Below are 19769 nucleotides of genomic sequence, written 5' to 3'. Positions count from 1 at the left end.
TTGTTGATAAAAACACAACTCTGTGATATTACTGAGAGTCAGGATTGTACACTTTGGATGGACTGTAGGGTGCATGAATAAAACTTTTTTAAAAAAAACAACTGTTCTCAAAGCTTACAGCTCTTTGTTTTAAGTGAAGGATAAAGTAGTTTCTGCCCTTTGGAATGTTTCAAGCACAGTAACAAATTCTTTATCTATCAAACCAGTGGGAAATGTTTATAACTGAAAGGTGGAGCTGGAAAAGTTTCTTTTACTTTCAGATGCCCAAGGGGATGATCTCGGTAGATTATACCTTTGTACTCCCAAAGGTGTAACTGCCTTATGATCAAAGAAAATTTCTTTTTCCAGAGATTTTTAGTTAACCAATTAAAGTTGACATGTTATCCTCAACAAAAAAAAAATTATCTTGCTCATGTGCTATCATTAGGAAGGACCCTGAGTTGTGATTATAATACTGGGAACAAGTAATGCTCTCTTACCTGATCTATGCGCTGATTAAAGAGCCACTTTACAGCCTAAATTTTTAAAATAAAACTTGCTTTCTGTGTAATCTTACTGGAAACAGAATTCTGCACTTTGGCCTCGATAGCACTAGTCACAGTCTGACTAAAGGGGAAGGGAGGGGAGAGAGAGAGCAAAAACATGGGAAATGAACCATTATTGAATATATCTAAACTACACACAAGCCATTTGCTAGGTGCCTTACATAGAATGCTGTTTAATCCACAGGTTAACTCTGCAGTAGTTCTTTTTATCCCTTTTTCATAGATGAAGAAAGTGAGGTCAAAGGTATTTCTCATGCTTCTACAGCAGTAACTGGCAGAGATAAACTTAAAACCCAGTTTAATGCCACTAAACTATACTTTTTATTAATTAACTATACTTTTTACTAATTAAACAAAATTTAATTCCAAAATATTGAATTTAAAGTGAAAATGCCATCAACACAATCGCTCTAACACCATTATACTGGATCTGAACAAAACGTATGTATCAGTAGAAAAGACAAAAATGTGAAGCTCAAAATAAACCTCTCTGGCACTGAGTAACCGTTTCACACTAAAATTTTTTTCTCTATATCTACAGCTGCTATATTTTAGGAGACATGACTTACCTTTTATTTTAAAATACTGTGCAATAAACCACACTGAATTAATAATTCTATGACATTGAGAGCTGTCAAGTGTTAACTGAGTATATTTTATTCACAGATTTCTATATATATTTAGTTTTTCCCTCAATGTATAAATTTAAATGGTCACATGAATTTTAATAAGTTTTCAATATAACCGAAAAAGTTACTCTTACTTAGGATGCTAGGTAAAAATTTGCTGTGATTTAAATAGTAAGTAAATTAAACAGTGCATAAACATACTGAATTTAAAATGTTGCTCATATAAAGATTTATTTCCTAAAAAAAAAAGCTTAAAATATTTGTTTGGATTTTAAAAATTGATTTTGAAGACTCACCGACTGCATGCTTACTCCAGCTTGTTGAAAAACCATCCTAATTAGGCACTTAATCCAGCCAAGCATTTAGATGGCAAAGTTTCCCCAAATGTGCATTTCAAGTGCTTTAGGTATACAGAGCAGCACATGGTCCAAAAAGTACACTGAAAAATTAAAATACAAATATTAGAGTGAAATTATTATTTAGAATCTTTACAGTTTGTCTCACAAAGTCTAAAACATTTTAACCTTTATGTACAAAGTTCCTTAAAATTTCCTTGTGATCAGCTTTGAACAAACTAATTAATAGTACATGTTTTTAAACAAATTTTTTTCATTAGGGTTCCCAACTGGAAGCAATAAAAACCTACTGTGGCTAATTTAAGTAGAAAACAAATTTACAAAAAGATATGTGCTAGATAATCTTCAGCATGGCAGAGAACTGAACGTATAGGCTACACACCAGGAAAGATGCCCAACAAGGCAGCATTATTGGTCCTGTAAAGGCACTGCTGTGCCCTTCTAAGGGAACAGAGTCTACACAGTCCCTGCTAGGCTGCAGTAAGTTCCTACTTTTCTGTGTACTAGTGTCTGAGTGGCTATGGGCGCACTGCTGCAACTGCTTGACTGAGTGTAAAGCACATGTGCCAGTGGAAAAAGAGGTTGGGAAAGCAAAATCCAATCTATAGTAACCAGTATGTTCTGCTTCCCACCAATCATAAAGAAAATAATTCCAAAAATAAAGAACGGAAATTCAGATGCTAGAAGGTCAAAAATAATGACAGAATTCCTTTTATAGTTACTGACACTTCCACATCCAAAACATTAATATACTGTGTATCTAGATGTGATTTTCAGGACTTGGAACTATCCTAAATGATATTGTAGGGACAGATGCTGGACATTATATATCCTGCCATAACCCACTGAATAGACTGGGGGAGAGTGTAAACTACAATGTAAACTGTAATCCATGTGGTACAGCAGTGCTCCAAAATGTACTCACCAAATGCCAATGAATGTGCCACAATGATGAATGAGGTTACTGACGTGGGAGGAATGGGGTGGGATGGGGTGTGGGGTATATGGGAACCTCTTACATTTTTTAATGTAACATTTTTTGTGATCTATGTATCATTTAAAAAAAGAAAAAATATTTTGTGTATCTGACAGAATTAAGATGTTAACTTTGTTTTTAAAGATGTTCCAGGGATTGAACCTGGGACCTCATACATGGGAAGCAGTCATAAGGAATTTATACCAGAATATAAATCAATGTTCTGCTTCCTGCATCAAGAAAGTCTTGCTTTAACAAACAAACAAAAAACCCTGAACAAAACAGTGTGCTTAGTGATATAAATGTTTTACCTTTTGTATAAGCTCCTTATTACATCTGGACCAAAACCAAAGAGTTCAAGGTCTATACTTTGAGAGTATTTTATGGACAATTACAGAAAATGGGGGAAGAAAATAAAAGTGCCACAAATATGGCTGACAATGGGAGAAAAATGAACTGAAAAAAAAAAAAGCTGGATCCTAATGGCAGAAGTGGAAAAGAAGAGCATGTGTAATAAAAGAAAAAAGAACAGCAACAGAGGATGGCATGACAATAGGGATGACTACAGGATATCAGTTTACAATGAGAACAATCTGAGCTGAAAGTTCATACTGGGGGAAAAACGGAAATAGAAATGAAGATCAGATACACAAACTTTGAAACTAGGCAGAAAAATTGACTCAATAAGTAGGAGAGCTGTTTTCAGAAGTTTTTTCCAGAATTCACCTGAGTTTAAATCAAATCAAATAATATTTTTATCCTTTGAAAAACAGAAAATAGTACACACTTTTTAATGTGCTCTATAACAAATTTTAGCATTGGAAACTTCCAACTTACATGTTTCACTGATTGCCTTTAAAAGTGAATGATACATATTTGAACTAATAAAGTCATGCTTTTATCTCTTTATACTGCTGTTCCAAATAAGAACCCTTCATTAAAAATGTTTAAACACCACTAAGCTAAGCAATAATAACAAGAGCTAACACTCACTGGGCATTCAATGTGTGTCAGGCACTACACTGAGCGTTTTTATGCTCATTCATTCAATTATCTCAAACAAGCTCATGAAGGTAGATACCAGATTATCTTCCATTTGTAGAGGAGCCAACTAAAGCTTAACATAATTTGACTAAGGGACATGGCTCATAAAGTGGCCGTTGGGATTCAAAAAGTGGCCATTAGGATGTTTGACTCGAGAGCTTATGCTTTCTTTTATCCCTTATACCATGCTATTACCAAAAAAAAAGAGTGTTTAGAGAACTTACTTGAAATTTTGAATGGCTCCTATTTCTGACTTCTTCATATTGTAATCTTACTCAACTTTCAACATATTTCAAATTTCAAACTATTGAGATAAAATAGTGAAATAACTGTTAAGACTCTAGACTTGGGTTTGTAGCCTTGTGCCAACTACAGGTATTGAATATGAATACTACTTTCAAATAGTAACAGCACCTCAAAGTAGTTAGGAGAACTGAATGAGGTAATGCATGAAACATTTTTATTAAAATACTAAAAAAGTAGGGTGATGTTAGCAGGAAAAGAAGAGAGTCAGTATACCAATAAAAATAAGAATCACCTAGACTTGGTAAAGTGACTGGCTGAAAGGACAATGAAGAGTGGGAAAGAGTGGGAAACAAAGGACTACAAGGTTTCAGGCAGAGCTCTTTAATGTAGATGAGTCTAAGACAGTAGTAGTATATCTAGGTAAAAATAAATAGAATGCTAGGCACTAGCAAGAATACGCATTTATTGATTACAATGAAATGTCCATGATTAGCTCTTTGGTGAGACATATATTTAATGTTATCAACATCTGTAACTAGTATAAGAACAAATACTCAGAGCTACTGGGGATAAACAGAACCAGAGGCCAAAAATAATGTCAAAGGTGGAAGTAATTGGCAAAAATTGTTAAGGAGAAAGGATGGTTTTACACAGGATTTGAAATTTTTTTTAACTGAGGTATAACTCACACACAGAAACTGTGTGTTTAGTGTTCAGTTCAACAAATTTTTATGTGCATACCTGTGTATGCACCACCCGATCAAGATATAAGTATTTCAATTCCCAAAGGCTCCCTTGAGCTCCTACCCAGTGACTATCTACAAGTACCTATCAAATACTATTCTAACTTTCACAACCCTCTATTAGTTTTGTCTGGTGTATGTACTACTTTGTGTCTTATTTCTTTCACTCAACAATGTCTGGGAGATTCTTTCATATTGCTGCATGATTCAGTAGTTCTTTTTCACTGCTGTGTAGTATCTCTTTGTATTACTATGCCACAATTCGCTTACTCATTTTACTGTTCGTGAACATTTGGGTTTTTTCAGTTCTCAGCTATGAAGAACAAAGCTTACACATATCCTTTGGCATATGCAAGCACCCATTTATGCAGGAATAAATTGCTAGCGTATAGGATGGATGGATAGGTACATATATCCAGCTTTAAGAGAAACTGCCTAACACTTTCCCAAAATTGTTGTAGCAATTAAAAGACAATCATCTTCTGAAGTGCCTGTTCAAGCCTTCTGCACATTTTTAATAATGAAGTCTTTTTTTTTTCAAAAGGAGTAACAAGGAATGGACGCAGGACCTCATACATGGGAAGCAGGCACTCAACCACTTGTGTTACAATTGCTCACCTAAATGAAGTCTTTTTATAAAAAATTTGTCTTTTTAAAAAAGATAGATCACACAAAATGTTACATTAAAAAACATAAGAGCTTCCCATATACCCCACTCCCCACCCCAACACCACTCCTCCCACATCAACATCCCCTTTCATCAGTATAGCACATTCACTGCATTTGGTGAATACACCCTGGATCACTGCCATACCGCATGGACCATAGTCTACACTGTAGTTTACACTCTCTTCCAGTCCATCCAGTGGGTTATGGCAGGATATACAATGCCCTGCATCTGTCTCTGCAATATCATTTAGGACAACTCCAAGTCCCAAAAATGCCCCATATCACACCTCTTCCTCCCTCTCCCTGCCCTCAGCAACTCCCGTGGCCACCATCTCCATATCAATGATACAATTTCTTCCACTGCTAGAGTCACAACAGTTCTATAGTAGAATACCAGCAAGTCCTCTCCAATCCATATTATATTCCTCCACCCTGTGGACCCTGGAATGGCAATGTTCTCTCCACCTCTAAATCCAGAGGGGGTTTAGATCCCTCATGACTGATGGATGCGATTCTCCTGCTTGCAGCTGTATACACTCTTGGTTCCCTGGTGTGGTGGCTGACCATTCTCAGCTGACCTGGGTAAGTCCAATGAACTGGAGAGTAGGTGTTGCAGCTCTGCTGAGGCTCAGGGCCCTGAATAGTCTTTTAAAATTATTTTTATGTGCTAAGAAGAGCTGTTTCATGAGTCTAGGTTAGAGATAAAAAATTAGAGAGTTGGCTTTGGAAGAGGAGAAAAAATATAAGAGTGAATGAATTAATTCCTATAGAATAAGAAGAGACGCTGATGGATAGAAACCTCAGCAGAAGAAATAAAAGGTCCTGAAAAGGAATGATCAGAGGTAATAGAAAAATGAGTGGTGTCATCACACACACGAAAGAAGATTTTCAAGAAGAGAACAGTTCTTGTTCACAGAAGGGAAGCCACACAGTTCACTGGTGACCTCCTACTGCTATCATGTCCTCCAAACTTTCACTCTATCCTCTCTGGAACCTGGTTGACAATGAATATCCTACAACTCCGTATGTTCAACATATTCACTCATTACTGAGCTCTCCTGGCCCATCTTCCTTCCTTAACTGAAACCTGGTGCTCCCTTTAGCATATTTCTTCTTCTACAGCCTTCTCAAAGAATCACTGCGTCCTTATTCTCCCACACTTTGTCAATACTGTTTCCAATCAATTACCTCTCTATGCTCTTTTAAAAGCATCCCTTTCTCAAAGGCAAAACTAAAGGGACAGAAAACAGATCTGTGGTTACCAGTAGCTGGGCATGAGAGGAAGGGTTGGGGGAACATGGAATTATCTTACCCTGGTGGTTGTATTACATGACAATGTTCATCACAGAAATGCTCACCAAAAAGAGTAAATATTACTGTATGTAAATTATAACACCTAGCCCTCATTATGGTTGTCACTTAAGGGCACTTAAGTCATTCCCCATCATTCAGCTATGACTTCAAGCCAAGTCTTCTCCACTCCAAGGTCTTCTTGAAATGGAATCCCACACTTTGGCCTTATTAGCACTAGTAAATCAATAAACATCTTATACTCCTGCCAGTGCTGGGTGATTCCTACATGGGTTATGCATCCAACAGAGTATTACATGAATCTATTTATATAAAAATCTAAAATAGACAAAACTGAAACTAAGCAAGGGGAGTGGGTATAGCTCCATGGTAGAGTACCGCTTCGCATACTTGAGTTCCCAGGTTCAATTCCTGGTACCTCCTAAAAATAACAATAAATAATGAAATAAAATAAAAGTAAGCTAATTTTTGTTGTTTGGTTTTATTTTTAAAATTCAGGGTTTTTTGTGCTTTTTCTTTTGAGACAGTGACTGAGAGTTGGCATGAGAGGAACTTCTGGAGTGCTGGCAATGTTCTATTTCTCAACTAAATTGGCACTCAGATGCATTCACTCTGTGAAAACTTACTAAGTTGTACACTTTTACACTTTTTAAAATCTAAGTTATAGTTCAAATGAAAGTTTTAAAAAAACACTTAGCCTTTGACCAAGTTATCCAACTTTTAGGAATGTCTCAGGAATAAAATCTTTAATATATAAACATGTGTATTTTCTGCAGTGCTTTTATGTTTACAAAACTGGAACCATTAGGCCCTGAACACTGTTGCAAGTATCTCTGGACCGGGCTCCTCGGGAAATGGAGGTTGGCTGTCGCTGTGGGCACCAAGGGGATGGGAAAATGGATGTTAAATGTGTGGAACCAAAGTAAATGTGGGGTAAGGGAGGAGTTTCACGAGAGTACACAAGGATGGATATAAAACATGTAATATTACACCATAAACATATAGGGGACGACAGACTAATAAAGTAAACCACAATGTAAAACATAGGATAACTAAAAATTTAGAAAACTGTATATCCTAAAGTATGGAACACAACGTAAGCACGGATATCACCTTGTTTGAAAGCTATTGTCTCAGAGTCTGTACATCACTTTAAGTAAATATGATATGAATAAGTTATAAGAATATCGCTGTGGAAGGGAAAAGGTTTAATGGTAGATGTGGGGGAGTACTGTATATTGTATATATGAATTACTGTGGACTAGGGCTCTTGTGAAGAAAAGTCCAATAATTAGGGAAAAAAAAAAAAGAAAAAGATAGGATGTAGAATTTTTCCAAGTCAACATGTATTCAATATCTAACCTTTAAACCCATCGCTATACGCCATTTTACTAGTAAGGGAACCTGACATTATATTGGGCTTCAATTTTCAGGAAGTTTTGGATCACAGAGTGGTTCAACAATGGCAGCAGAGGAATACTGGTATAGGATACTATCGACAGGTGATATATGGCTGACAGGGAGCTGTACAGGGCATATGTCCAGGGTGCATGGTAATGTTTGGATATACTCATAGTGGCAACAATTAAAAACTACAGCTGGGGGAGGGTACTGAGTTCCTGGCCGGAGGTGCTCTGTTGTGGTCCCTAGGGGAACAGCAGCAATCCCCCAGGTGCAATGGTAAGGACCAGGAAGGAATGAGGGTCCAACAGGGAGAGCATGATGCTAATGACTATGCTTGTGAGCCTATATGCCTGAAATAAGAACAAGGCCTAGAGCAGCACTGTGCCTGGGAATTTCCTCCTGACAGCCTTCATGTTACTCAAATGTGGCCAGTCTTGAAGCCAAACTCAGCATGTAGATGCAATGCATTCCCCCCAGCGTGGGACATGACACCCGGGGATGAGCCTCCCTGGCACCGAGGGATCACTACCAAATACCAGCTGAAGATGGAACTAGAAAATGACCTTGAATTAAAGATTCAATGCGGATCAGCAGAATATCCCTGTCCACATATAAGAACATGACCTTAAAACACTGTTTGACCTAATGTAAGGGGGAAATGGAAAGCAGAAATGAGTTTATATGGCTACGAGTCTCTAAAAAAGAGTCTGGAGGCTGTCAGAAGGATTGCCCCTGTGCACAGCTGAGCAGAGTCTGGGAGACAGATGGAGTGGATGCAATCCCCAGGTGTTGGTTCCTTTGAGGGCTAAAGAGACCCACGGGTTCTATGGTCATGGCAGACGGGGTTCACCGCCATGTCAGATGGCCCTTCTTTGGAGCTGGTGTTTCTGCGTGATGGAACTGGACTCAGATGGGATCTCTTTTCATAAGACTTTCATCCTACTTTACTGGAATTGTAGTTGGTGTTGGGGTTTAAGATATATTTAGGGGATTTGAATCTCTGGACTGACAATAGGATAGCCAGGCCCTGAGCGTCAACAGACTCCAGCTCCTACAATCTGATTTATTGGACTCACCTCACTCAGCTAAGATGGAGTTGAAGAAGGACAACCACCACACCATGGAGCCTAGAGTGCCTACAACTGAAAGCAGGGGGATTGCATCCAGTATCCATGTGGAATTGAGCCTCAACAGACGCAACAGACACAACCAATCCAAGGCCCACAGAAGCGCAACAGACACAACCAATCCAAGGCCCACAGAGAAAAGGTGGCATTGAAATGGGAAAAGTGGACATGGTGGCTGATGGATATGGGGAATGGCAGGAAGAGATGAGATGTGGAGGCGCCTTTGGGACTTGGAGTTGCCCTAGATGGTGCTTCAGGGGCAATCACCGGACATTGTAAATCCTCCCAGGGAGCACTGGATGGAATGTGGGAGAGTATGGGCCATGATGTGGACCACTGACCATGAGGTGCAGAGATGCCCAGAGATGTACTTACCAAATGCAATGGATGTGTCATGATGAAGGGAGTGAGTGTTGCTGGGGGTGGTGGGGTTGAATGGGACCTCATATAATTTTTTTTTTAATGTAATATTTTTACAAAATCAATAAAAATTAAAAAAAAAACCTGGAACCAATTTTATGTGTTCAATAATACAACAATGTTAATTAAATTACAGTATATCCATATTGTGGAATATTATGCAGCTATTAAAAGTGAGTTACACAACGTGGAATACTAACCAATATATGATCATGGCTAAGCTTACCTGGGGATGAGGGAAGAGGAAGTTATCACTATTTCATGTTGATAAAGTTAAAGTTATATTAAGAAACGTAAGGGGGGAAACGGACTTGGCCCAGTGGTTAGGGCGTCCGTCTACCACATGGGAGGTCCACGATTCAAACCCCAGGCCTCCTTGACCCGTGTGGAGCTGGCCCATGCACAGTGCTGATGCGTGCAAGGAGTGCCGTGCCATGCAGGGGTGTCCCCCGCATAGGGGAGCCCCACGCGCAAGGAGTGCCCCCCGTAAGGAGAGCTGCCTAGCACGAAAGAAAGTGCAGCCGCCCAGGAATGGCGCTGCCCACACTTTCCGTGCTGCTGACAACAGAAGCAGACAAAGAAACAAGACGCAGCAAATAGACACAGAGAACAGACAACTGGGGGGGGGGGAATTAAATAAATAAATAAATCTTAAAAAAAAGAGAAACGTAAGGGCAACCACCATAGGTTGTATAGGAGACATTCTATAACCACAGAGGGGGAGTGGGAAATCTGTCATTGTAACCATAGACAAGAAAAGGTGGAGGGAAAGAAATAGAAAAGCACACGGAAAAAGATAGCAAGATAAGTTAAAAAGAAACAAATGCAAAATTTGAAATCTTCTCAAGAGAAGGCTATTTCATAAATTTTATCATCATGATGTGAATCTTGGATCTTGTTTTTTTTCTTTGAATATGCTTAATTTGCTTACTGTTCATAAAGTTTTCTATTTTTAAAAAGTGAGTTACAGTCTGCATAACTCAAAGGAAGGTACTGATATAGTTAGAATAATATGTAGACTATGATTTCATTTCTGTTGAAAATTCCTAAATCTTTTTATGAGAACTAGTCAGAGCAGAGGCAAACATTTACCTTCCATAGTTTGTACTGTTTAGCCAATGATATGAAGTTTGTTTTACTTTTCATTTCACAACAAAATTTAGAAGTTAAAAATAGAAATAGATACCTCACCTCTGGTGGCTCAGATACTCCTATGATCTATTATTTTATCATACTATCCCTTCAGTCTACTCTCTCCTCTAACTTTTGTCTATTTAATCAATCTCTTCCTACTTTCACTGTCTTCTAACCCCACATCCAGCCTAAAATCACTTCAACCTAATTCATAGAGTAAAGACATCTTTCTCCCTGTAAGCTGTTTCAAGGGAAAAGGGAGGGGAGGTCAGAGTGCTTTTTCTTCAGTGAATTCAGCTACCAAAGCCCATTTTTTAATCCCTGATTTGTAGATTCAACACAGGAACACAGGAAAGCCAAGACTGAAACACATCTGTGGAACGGTATACTAACCAGTGCCATCTGCTGGCTGGTCTTGAAACTGCATGGACAGAAACTCCACGCTCTCTGTATCCAACCCCTGGGAGAAAATCTGCACCCCACTAGTTGAGCACCTGGTAGGATTTTCAAATTTAAGATGGGCAATTTTAAAAATTCAGAATAGGTTGAACCAAATATCAAAAAAGAGCTGTGGGAGAGAAAAAAAAAAAAACAATAGGCAAGAGAGAGAAATTAACCATCAAAGTAAACATATTCAGATACCTAATCATCAACAAAAAATTACAGCCTATCCTAGGAAACAGGAAGAGATAGCCCAGCCAAAAGAACGAACCAAATATCCTGAAGAGATATAGGATTTAAAACAATCAGTGATAATCACACAACTCTCCTAAATTACTTCAAAGAACTTAAAGAAAATATGACTAAAGTAATAAAAGATATTAAGACAACACTGGAAGAGGTAACAAACAATATAAAAGCTTGCAAAGAAAAGTAACACATTATGAGAATGAAAGACACAGTGGATGAGATTAAAAATACATCAGAGGGAAATGCATGTGGCTCAGGTGACTGGGAGGTCTCTGGTTTGGACACCAGTGCCTCCTAAAGAAGACAGTGAGCTGGCGTGATGAGCAGATGCAGCAAGCTGGCACAACAAGAGACACAAGAATAAAAAAAGAGATACAACAAAAAAGGGAACAGAAGTTCCCGGTTCCTCCTAAAGAAAACAGCGAGCTGACACAACAAAATGACTCAACAAGAGAAGCGGGAAGGAAAAGCATAATGAGAGACTCAACAAATGCAGAGTGGAGGTGGCTCAAGTGATTAGGCACTCCCCTCCCACATCAGAGGTCCTGGGTTTGGCTCCCAGTGTCTTCTAAAGAGACAACAAAGACCAACAGACACAGCAAGTGAAAAACAAGGGGATGGGAAGAAATAAACAACAAATCTTTAATTAAAAAAAAAATAATTAGAGGCACATAAAAGCAGATTTGAATTCCTTAAAGACAGAATTAGTAACTTTGAAGACAGAACATCTGAACTGAACAAGATAGGAGAACAGAAAGAGAATGAAAAAAATGGAACAGAGCCTCAGAGAATTGAATAATAATGTGAAATGCATACACATTCGCATTATTGGTGTCCCAGAAGAGAATGGGAATAGGGGCAGAGAGAACATCTGAGGAAATAATTACCAAAAATTTCCCAACCTTTCTGAAGGACATAAATATCAATATCAAAGAAGAATAAAGAACAACACACGCCAAACAGAATAAATCCGGATAGACCTACCCAGAGATATCTACTATTCAGAATGACAAATATCAGCGATATAGCAAGAGAAAAGCAAAGCAACACATACAAAACAAGGGGAAATCAGTTAAGTTTCAATGTCAACCTCTCATGAGAAACCATAAAGAGAAGAGAAAAAAGTGGTATGATGTATTTCAGAAACTGAAAGAGAAAAACTACCAGCCAAGAATTCTGTATCCGGCAAAGCCCTCCTTCAAAAATGAGGGTGAGTTCAACATCTTCACAAACAGCAAAAAATGACAGAATGTGTTAACAAAAGATCAGATTTGCAAGAGATACTAAAAGGGGCACTGCAGCCTGAAAGGAAAAAACCAGGGTGAGAGATTTGGAGAAGAGTTTAGAAATGAAGATTATTAAGAATAGGTAAACTAAAGGATAAGACAGACAAACAATAGAATGATATGACAAGAGAGAGCCAAAGAACAGAATGGATGAAGTAAGTAATGCCTTTACAGTAATGACACTGACTGTTAAAGGATTGAACTCCCTAATCAAGAGACGTACACTGATAGAATGGATAAAAAAAAAAATAGGAGCCGTCTATATGTTGTCTACAAGAGACCCACCTCAGACATAAGGACAACCACGTTAAAAGAAAGAGGTTGGAAAAAGGTTTTCCATGCAAATAGCAACCAAAAAAGAACTGGCGTAGACCAGGTAACGTAGAATAACAACATCTGGCAAATTGTTTCTGTGATCATTATTCTGTAATTCTTTTTTTCACACAAAATAAACACTGGTTTTAATTAATAAAGTACATTTTGGGAAGTGGATTTGGCTCAATGGATGGAGCATCAGCCTGCCACATGGGAAGTCCAGGATTCAAACCCAGGGTCTCCTGACCTGTGTGGTGAGCCTGGCCCATGCGCAGTGCTGATGCACGCAAGGAGTGCTGTGCCATACATGAGTGTCCCCCTCGTGGGGAAGCCCCACGCGCAGGGGTGTGCCCTGTAGGGAGAACCGCCCCACGCAAAAAGGGTGCAGCCTGCCCAGGAGTGGGGCCGCACACACAGGGAGCTGATGCAGTAAGATGGCGTGGCGGAAAGAGACACAGATTCCTGGTGCCTCTGACAAGAATGCAAGCGGACACAGAGGTACACGCAGTGGGTAGACAGAGAGAGCAGACAACTGGGTGGGGGAGGAGGGGAGAGAAATAAATAAAAAATTAATCCTAAAAAAAAAATTTTTAAAGAAAAAAATCACTTGACCACTGCTTTGCCAGTACCTTCAACTCCTTTGTTCTGTCTCATTTATTCTACAAACCAGAATTTGATTAATCTAGCAACCTGCATCTCCTGCAATTAGGCTGTAGAAAAATTATTAAACCACTCATTTTCATGTGGCTACAAATGTATTATCTTCAATCTCAACTGGGCCTTCATCGTTGCCCAGCAATTAGCAAAATCTCTCATTTTCCGAGTCTTCCTCCTCTTCTGTTCTCCAGAGCAAGTTATTTCAAACTTTCTCCATGCTACTCAAACGTACCCCACTCCTTCTCCACTGTTTCTCAGGAGCTTATCAAGCATACTACCGATAAGAAATCCCTCAATTTGCTACCAGTCCACATACCATACATACATTTACCTATCAGCCTCTGCACCTTTTCCTTCTCCTATTCTCTCCTGTTCCTCCTTTGAACTAAGGTTTATTTCCTCACTGGTATTCAGGATCTACCCTCTCAAATCACAGGTCTCGATACAAAAGAGTTGCTTTGCATTAAATACATTCTATCTCATCTCTCCTCTTAACATCAATCTATTGCCACCTACTGGTTTCTCCCCATCTACATTTAAACTAAAGAATACAAAACTGAACTCCTGAACTTTCCTTCCAAAACTGTTGTGCATGTGTGCCCTTCCTCAGAAAATGGTACCCTTATTGTCACGTATTCCTTTTAATTTTCTACAGTCAAGTTGTATTTTTCCTCCTAATTATATCAGATTTTATCTCCAAGTAAAATCTATTACCAAATTATTTGCCCCCAATTTTGTCCTTCTCTTTCCAATCCATTCTTATTACCAAGTCAAAATGATACTTCAGGGACTACTGGGAAGAGGGCAGACCAGAGAGACATGGGACTGCCTTCTCTTTCAGAAAAATAGCTAGAGAACAGGAAAAGTGACCTGGAAAAAAACCTTCTAGGGTTTAGAACACCAGGGGAAGGCTGGATACTACCCTGAAGAGAGAGGGGCAAAGGAAAAGAATCACAATGGCAAAACTATGGGTTAAAAGCCAAAGCTGCAACTGTGAGCATCCTCTCCCATCCTACAGAACCTCTGAAGTCTCAGGTACCAGGTCTGCAGCTACAGACGAAGGGGTCCCCAGGAGCCACCTCTCCAGGTACGGGAAGAGAGAGGGGGACACAGCCTGACACTGACTCAGCTTCTGACCCACAAATTGTCCTGCTGTGTCCCACAAGAACCTCCAGGCAAGGTGCGGCTGCACCACTGTTCACCTTGGGAGCCAGCGAGGACTGAAGAGACCCAACCTTCTCCATCTTCCTCTCTACTGACCAGGACTAACTGTTCAGGGCACAGAGGGAAGCGGAATTATTCCCTACCTGAGAAAAGGGAGGAGGGCTGGCAGCAAAGGCTGGAAAACTGCCTCTGATAAAGTTTGAATTGCAAGGCTCTTAGCCTCTAAGCAGAATCCTCTATAACTGTGTTCCAGTCCATACTGCAGCAAACACTCTGACCAGGCAATGAACTGAGATGGTAAGCAAAGAGTGCCATCTTCTGGCGAGCCAAGGAACTGCATGTGAGGAAATTAAAAGTAAATAAGAGGGGGAAGCTTCTGTGGCTCAATGGATTGGGCTCCTGTCTACCATACCTGGGTTCATGTCCCAAGGCCTCCTTGTGAAGGCAAGCTGGCCTGCACCCATGGAGAGCTGACGGCCCGTGCCCGCGGAGAGCTGGCACAGCAAGATGATGTAACAAAGGGAGACAAGCAGACACAAAAGAACGTGCAGCTAATGGACACAGAAAGCAGACAGCAAGCAAGCCGCAAGGGGGGGGGGATTAATAAAATAAAATTTTTAAAAAATAATAAAATTTAAAAAGTAAATAAGAGGGAGCAAATGTGGCTCAAGCAGTTGGGAGTCTGCCTACCACATGGGAGATCCCAGGTTCAGTTACTAGTGCCTCCTTAAGAAGATGAGCAAGACAGCAAACTGATGCAACAGGCTAGTATGGCAAGCTGACACAAGATGAAGCAACCAGATGATGCAATGAAGAGACACAGCTAGGAAACATAATGAGAAACACAAGCAGGGAGTGGAGGTGGCTCAAGTGATTGAGTGCCTCCCTCCCACATGCAAGGTCCCAGGTGTGGTTCTCCATGCAGCCTAAAAAGAAGAGGAACAGCAAGCACAAACAGGGGAAGCGGGGAGGAGAAATAAATAAATAAAATAAATCTTAAAAAAATAAATGAGAGTTTTCCCCCCATATTTTAGAGTCTCCTCCCCAAGGCCTCTGAAGAGATCTGCAACCCACTGGGTTTAGGGCCCCAATTTGAGCAAGTAACAGGGACAATCCTAAAGACCCAGGTAAGGTTAAACCAAGAGTCAAAGAGCAGCAGTAACACACAGTCCCTTTTGCCAATATATCCCTAAGAGAGAGAGAGAAATTGAGCGAGTAACTTACTATCCTAACCGGATGCCCAGACATCAGCAAAAAATTACAAGCCATACTAAGAAAATGGAAGAAATAGACCATGAAAAGGAATACATCAAAGGCCCAGATGAAACACAGGATTTGAGACAACCAATCAACAACATGCACACAAATTTCCAAAATCAAATTAATCAACTCAAAGACAATATGGCTAGAGATAAAGGACATCAAAGAGACACTAGGCAAGGACAAAGAATAATCTGAAACCCTGAATAGAAAAGTTAAGTGTTCATGGGAATGAATGACATGATAGGGGAGATAAAAAATACATTAGGGAGAAGTAGATGTGGCTCAAGTAACTGGGTTCCTGTTTATCATATGGGAGGTCCAGGGTTCGATTCCCAGGGCCTCCTGGTAAAGGCAAGCTGGCCAGCATGGAGAGCTAGCACAGAGAGTGGGCCCGTGCAGCAATATGACCTAAGCAGACAGCTGGCACAGCAAGATGATGCAACAAAAAGAGACCCAGTGGAGAGACAATAAGAGACATGACAGACCAGGGAGCTGAAGTGGCGCAAGAGATTAAGTACCCCTCTCTCACTCCCAAAGGTCCCAGGACCGGTTCCTGGTGCCATCAAAGGAGAAGACAAGCAGACACAGAAGAGCACACAGCAAATGAACATGGAAAGCAGACAGCGAGTGCAAAATACAATGGGGTTGGGAATAGAAATAAATAAATAAATCTTTAAAAAAAAAAACATTAGAGAAGGAGCAGACGTGGCTCAAGAGGGTGAGCACTGGCCTCCCACAAGTGCGTTCAGGGTAGGGTTCCCAGTGTCTCCTGAGAAAACAAAAAAGCAACAAGCAAAATAAATGAAGAAACCAATTCAGGTAAGCCAATGTGGCTCAGTGGTTGAGTGCTGGCTTCCTACATACAAGATCCCAGGTTCAGGGAAGCGGACTTGGCCCAGCAGTTAGGGCGTCCGTCTACCATATGGGAGGTCCGCGGTTCAAACCCCGGGACTCCTTGACCCGTGTGGAGCTGGCCCATGCGCAGTGCTGATGCGTGCAAGCTGATGCGTGCCCTGCCACACAGGGGTGCCCCCCACATAGGGAGCCCCATGCGCAAGGAGTGCGCCCTGTAAGGAGAGCCACCCAGCGCGAAAGAAAGTGCAGCCTGTCCAGGAATGGTGCCGCACACACGGAGCGCTGACACAGCAAAACGATGCAACAAAAAGAAACAGATTCCCGTGCCGCTGACAACAACAGAAGCACACAAAGAAACAAGACGCAGCAAATAGACACAGAGAACAGACAACTGGGGTGGGGGGTGGGTAGGGAGAAATAAATAAATAAATAAATCTTTAAAAAAAAAAAAGGTCCCAGGTTCAATCCCCAGTCCCTGGTACATTAAAAACAAAAACAGACAAACATAAAAATCCATTAGATGCATACAACAGCAGGCTTGAAAGAGCAGAAGAAAGAATAAGTGATACTGAAGAACAGCTGACACTGAAGAGAGAGAAGAGAAAAAATTGAGCAGGGGCTCCAGGAGTTGAATGACAACATAAAACCCAACAACAATGTATGTGTCATGGGAGTTCCAGAAGAAGAGAAGGGAAAAGGGGCAGAATATTTGAGGAAATAATGGCTAAAAACTTCCCAACTTGCACAAAAGAAATGAATTCACATGTCCAAGAAATGCAGTGTATCCCAATCAGAATAAATTCATACAGACCTCCTCCAAGACACACACTACTACTCAGAATGTGAAACATCAAAAATTAAGAGAAAATTCTGAGAGCAGCAAGGGAGAAGAAAACCATCACATACAAGGGAAGCCAAAATAAGATTTAGTGTAGATTTCTCATCAAAAACCATGGAGGTAAGAAGACAGTGGTATGGTGTAAGTAGGATAGTGAAAGAGAAAAGTTGCCAGCCAAGAATGCTTTATCTGGCAAAAACTGTCCTTCAAATACAAAGGTGAGATTAAAATAATCACAAATAAACAGAAATTAAGAGAGTTCATGAAAAAGAATCCACCTTTGGAGGAAGGATTAAAGGGAGCCTTACAGCCTGAAAGAAAAAGGAGAAGTTCGGAGGAAAATAGAGAAGAATAGCAGAAAGGAAAACCAAAAGAGTAAAAAACAGGTGAAAATAAGATATACTATATGAAAAACAAAGAATAAAATGATGGAAGTAAATAATGTATTTACAAAAATATCATTGAATGGAAATAGATTAAACTCCCCAGTCAAAAGACAACAGGCTGATAGAATGGAAAAAAAAAAACACGAGCCATCCACATAGTCATCCAAGAGACTGACCTCAGACCCAGGGATACAAACTGGCTTAAAACAAAAGGTTAGGGGGAAGCAGATTTGTTCCAATGGATAGGGCATCTGCCTACCATATGGGAGGTCCAACGTACAAACCCAGGGTCTCCTGACATGTGTGATGAGCTGGCCCACGCGCAGCGCTGATGCGCATCAAGGAGTGCCATACCATGGAGGGGTGTCCCCCACGTAGGGGAGCCCCACGCACGAGGAGTGCACCCCGTAAGGAGAGCTGCCCAGTGTGAAAAAAGTGCAGCCTGCCGAGGAGTAGCGCCGCACACATGGAGAGCTGACACAACAAAATGATGCAACAAAATGAGACACAGATTCCAGGTGCCAGTGACAAGAATACAAGCAGACACAGAAGAACACACAGTGAATGGAAACAGAGAGAAGACAATTTGGGGGGTGAGGGCAGGGAAGGGGAGAGAAATTTAAAAAAAAAAAACACTCCACACAAACAGTAACCAAAAAAGAGCAGGAGTAGCTATACTAATATCAAACAAAATAAACTTTAAAGCAAAGAAGTTATGAAATGCAGAAGGCCATTATATATAAATAAAAGGGACAATCCACCAAGAAGAAATGACAATTGTAAATATCTATGCACCTAACCAGGGTGCCCCAAAATACATGAGGTAAATTCTGACAACACTGAAAGAAAAGACATCTCTACAATAACACTCACATTATTAGACAGAACTAGACAGAAGATCAACAAGGAAACTGATAACTTGAACAATATGAGCTAGAACTAACAGAAATATACAGACCATTGCACCCAAAGTAAGCAGGCTATACATTTTTCTCAAGCACTCATTAATCTTTCTGTAGGATACACCACAAGTTATGTCACAAGGCAGGTCTCAATAAATACAAAAAGACTGAAATTATATAAAGCACCTTCTCAGATCATAACGGAATGAAACTGGAAATCAACAATAGAAGTAAAATCACAAATGGGTGGAGGCTGAACAACACACTCCTAAACCATCAGCGGGTCAAAGAAGAAATTGTAAACGGAATTAGTAAACATGTTGAGATGAATGAAAACAAGAACACAACTTATCAAAACTTATGGAGGGAAGCAGATATAGCTCAGGTGGTAGGGCCTCCGCCTACTATATGGGAAGACCCAGGTTCAATCCCTGGGGCATCTGGGTGAAAAGGAAGAGAAAGCGTACCCACATGGTGAGCCGAGAGTCCAAGCGGTGAGCCAGTGCCTTTTCAAGTGAGTCACGAAGCAAGATGATGATGCAACAAAAGAGACAAAGGGGAAAGTCAAGGTGAAGGCAGCAGAGACCAGGAAATGAGGTGGCACAACTGACAGGGAACCTCTCTCCACATCAGAGGTCCCCAGGATCGAATCCCAGTGAATCCTAGAGGAGAAAGAAGAGAAGACAGAGAAAAAGATACAGAAGATCACACGGTGAATGGACACAGCAAAAAAAGAGTGGGGTGGGGGGTGGGGGAGAAGGAAAGAAAAAAAACTTACGGACCGTCCTGAGGGGGAAATTTACAGCCCT

The 19769-nt window shown here is 40.3% G+C and overlaps 1 protein-coding gene across 4 annotated transcripts in view; it reads right to left on the bottom strand.

Annotated features, from left to right (window-relative positions):
* Positions 1-19769, bottom strand: part of MTFR1 (mitochondrial fission regulator 1) — a 95071-nt gene that overhangs the window by 62357 nt on the left and 12945 nt on the right. For 3 of the 4 annotated variants that reach the window (XM_004482640.5, XM_004482641.4, XM_012521253.4), the window contains exon 2: positions 1471-1613. In XM_004482640.5, coding sequence (XP_004482697.1) covers positions 1471-1536 — 66 coding nt within the window. In that variant the 5' untranslated portion in view covers positions 1537-1613. Of the gene's footprint in view, positions 1-1470; positions 1614-3774; positions 3855-19769 lie in introns of all 4 variants that reach the window. The other variant, XM_058275577.2, reaches the window with a different exon arrangement.

The sequence above is a fragment of the Dasypus novemcinctus genome, chromosome 14 (genome assembly GCF_030445035.2).
Source record: "Dasypus novemcinctus isolate mDasNov1 chromosome 14, mDasNov1.1.hap2, whole genome shotgun sequence".
NCBI lineage: Eukaryota > Metazoa > Chordata > Mammalia > Cingulata > Dasypodidae > Dasypus > Dasypus novemcinctus.
Note: the sequence above shows the minus strand (reverse complement) of the source record. Positions and strands in the feature narration are given on the sequence as shown.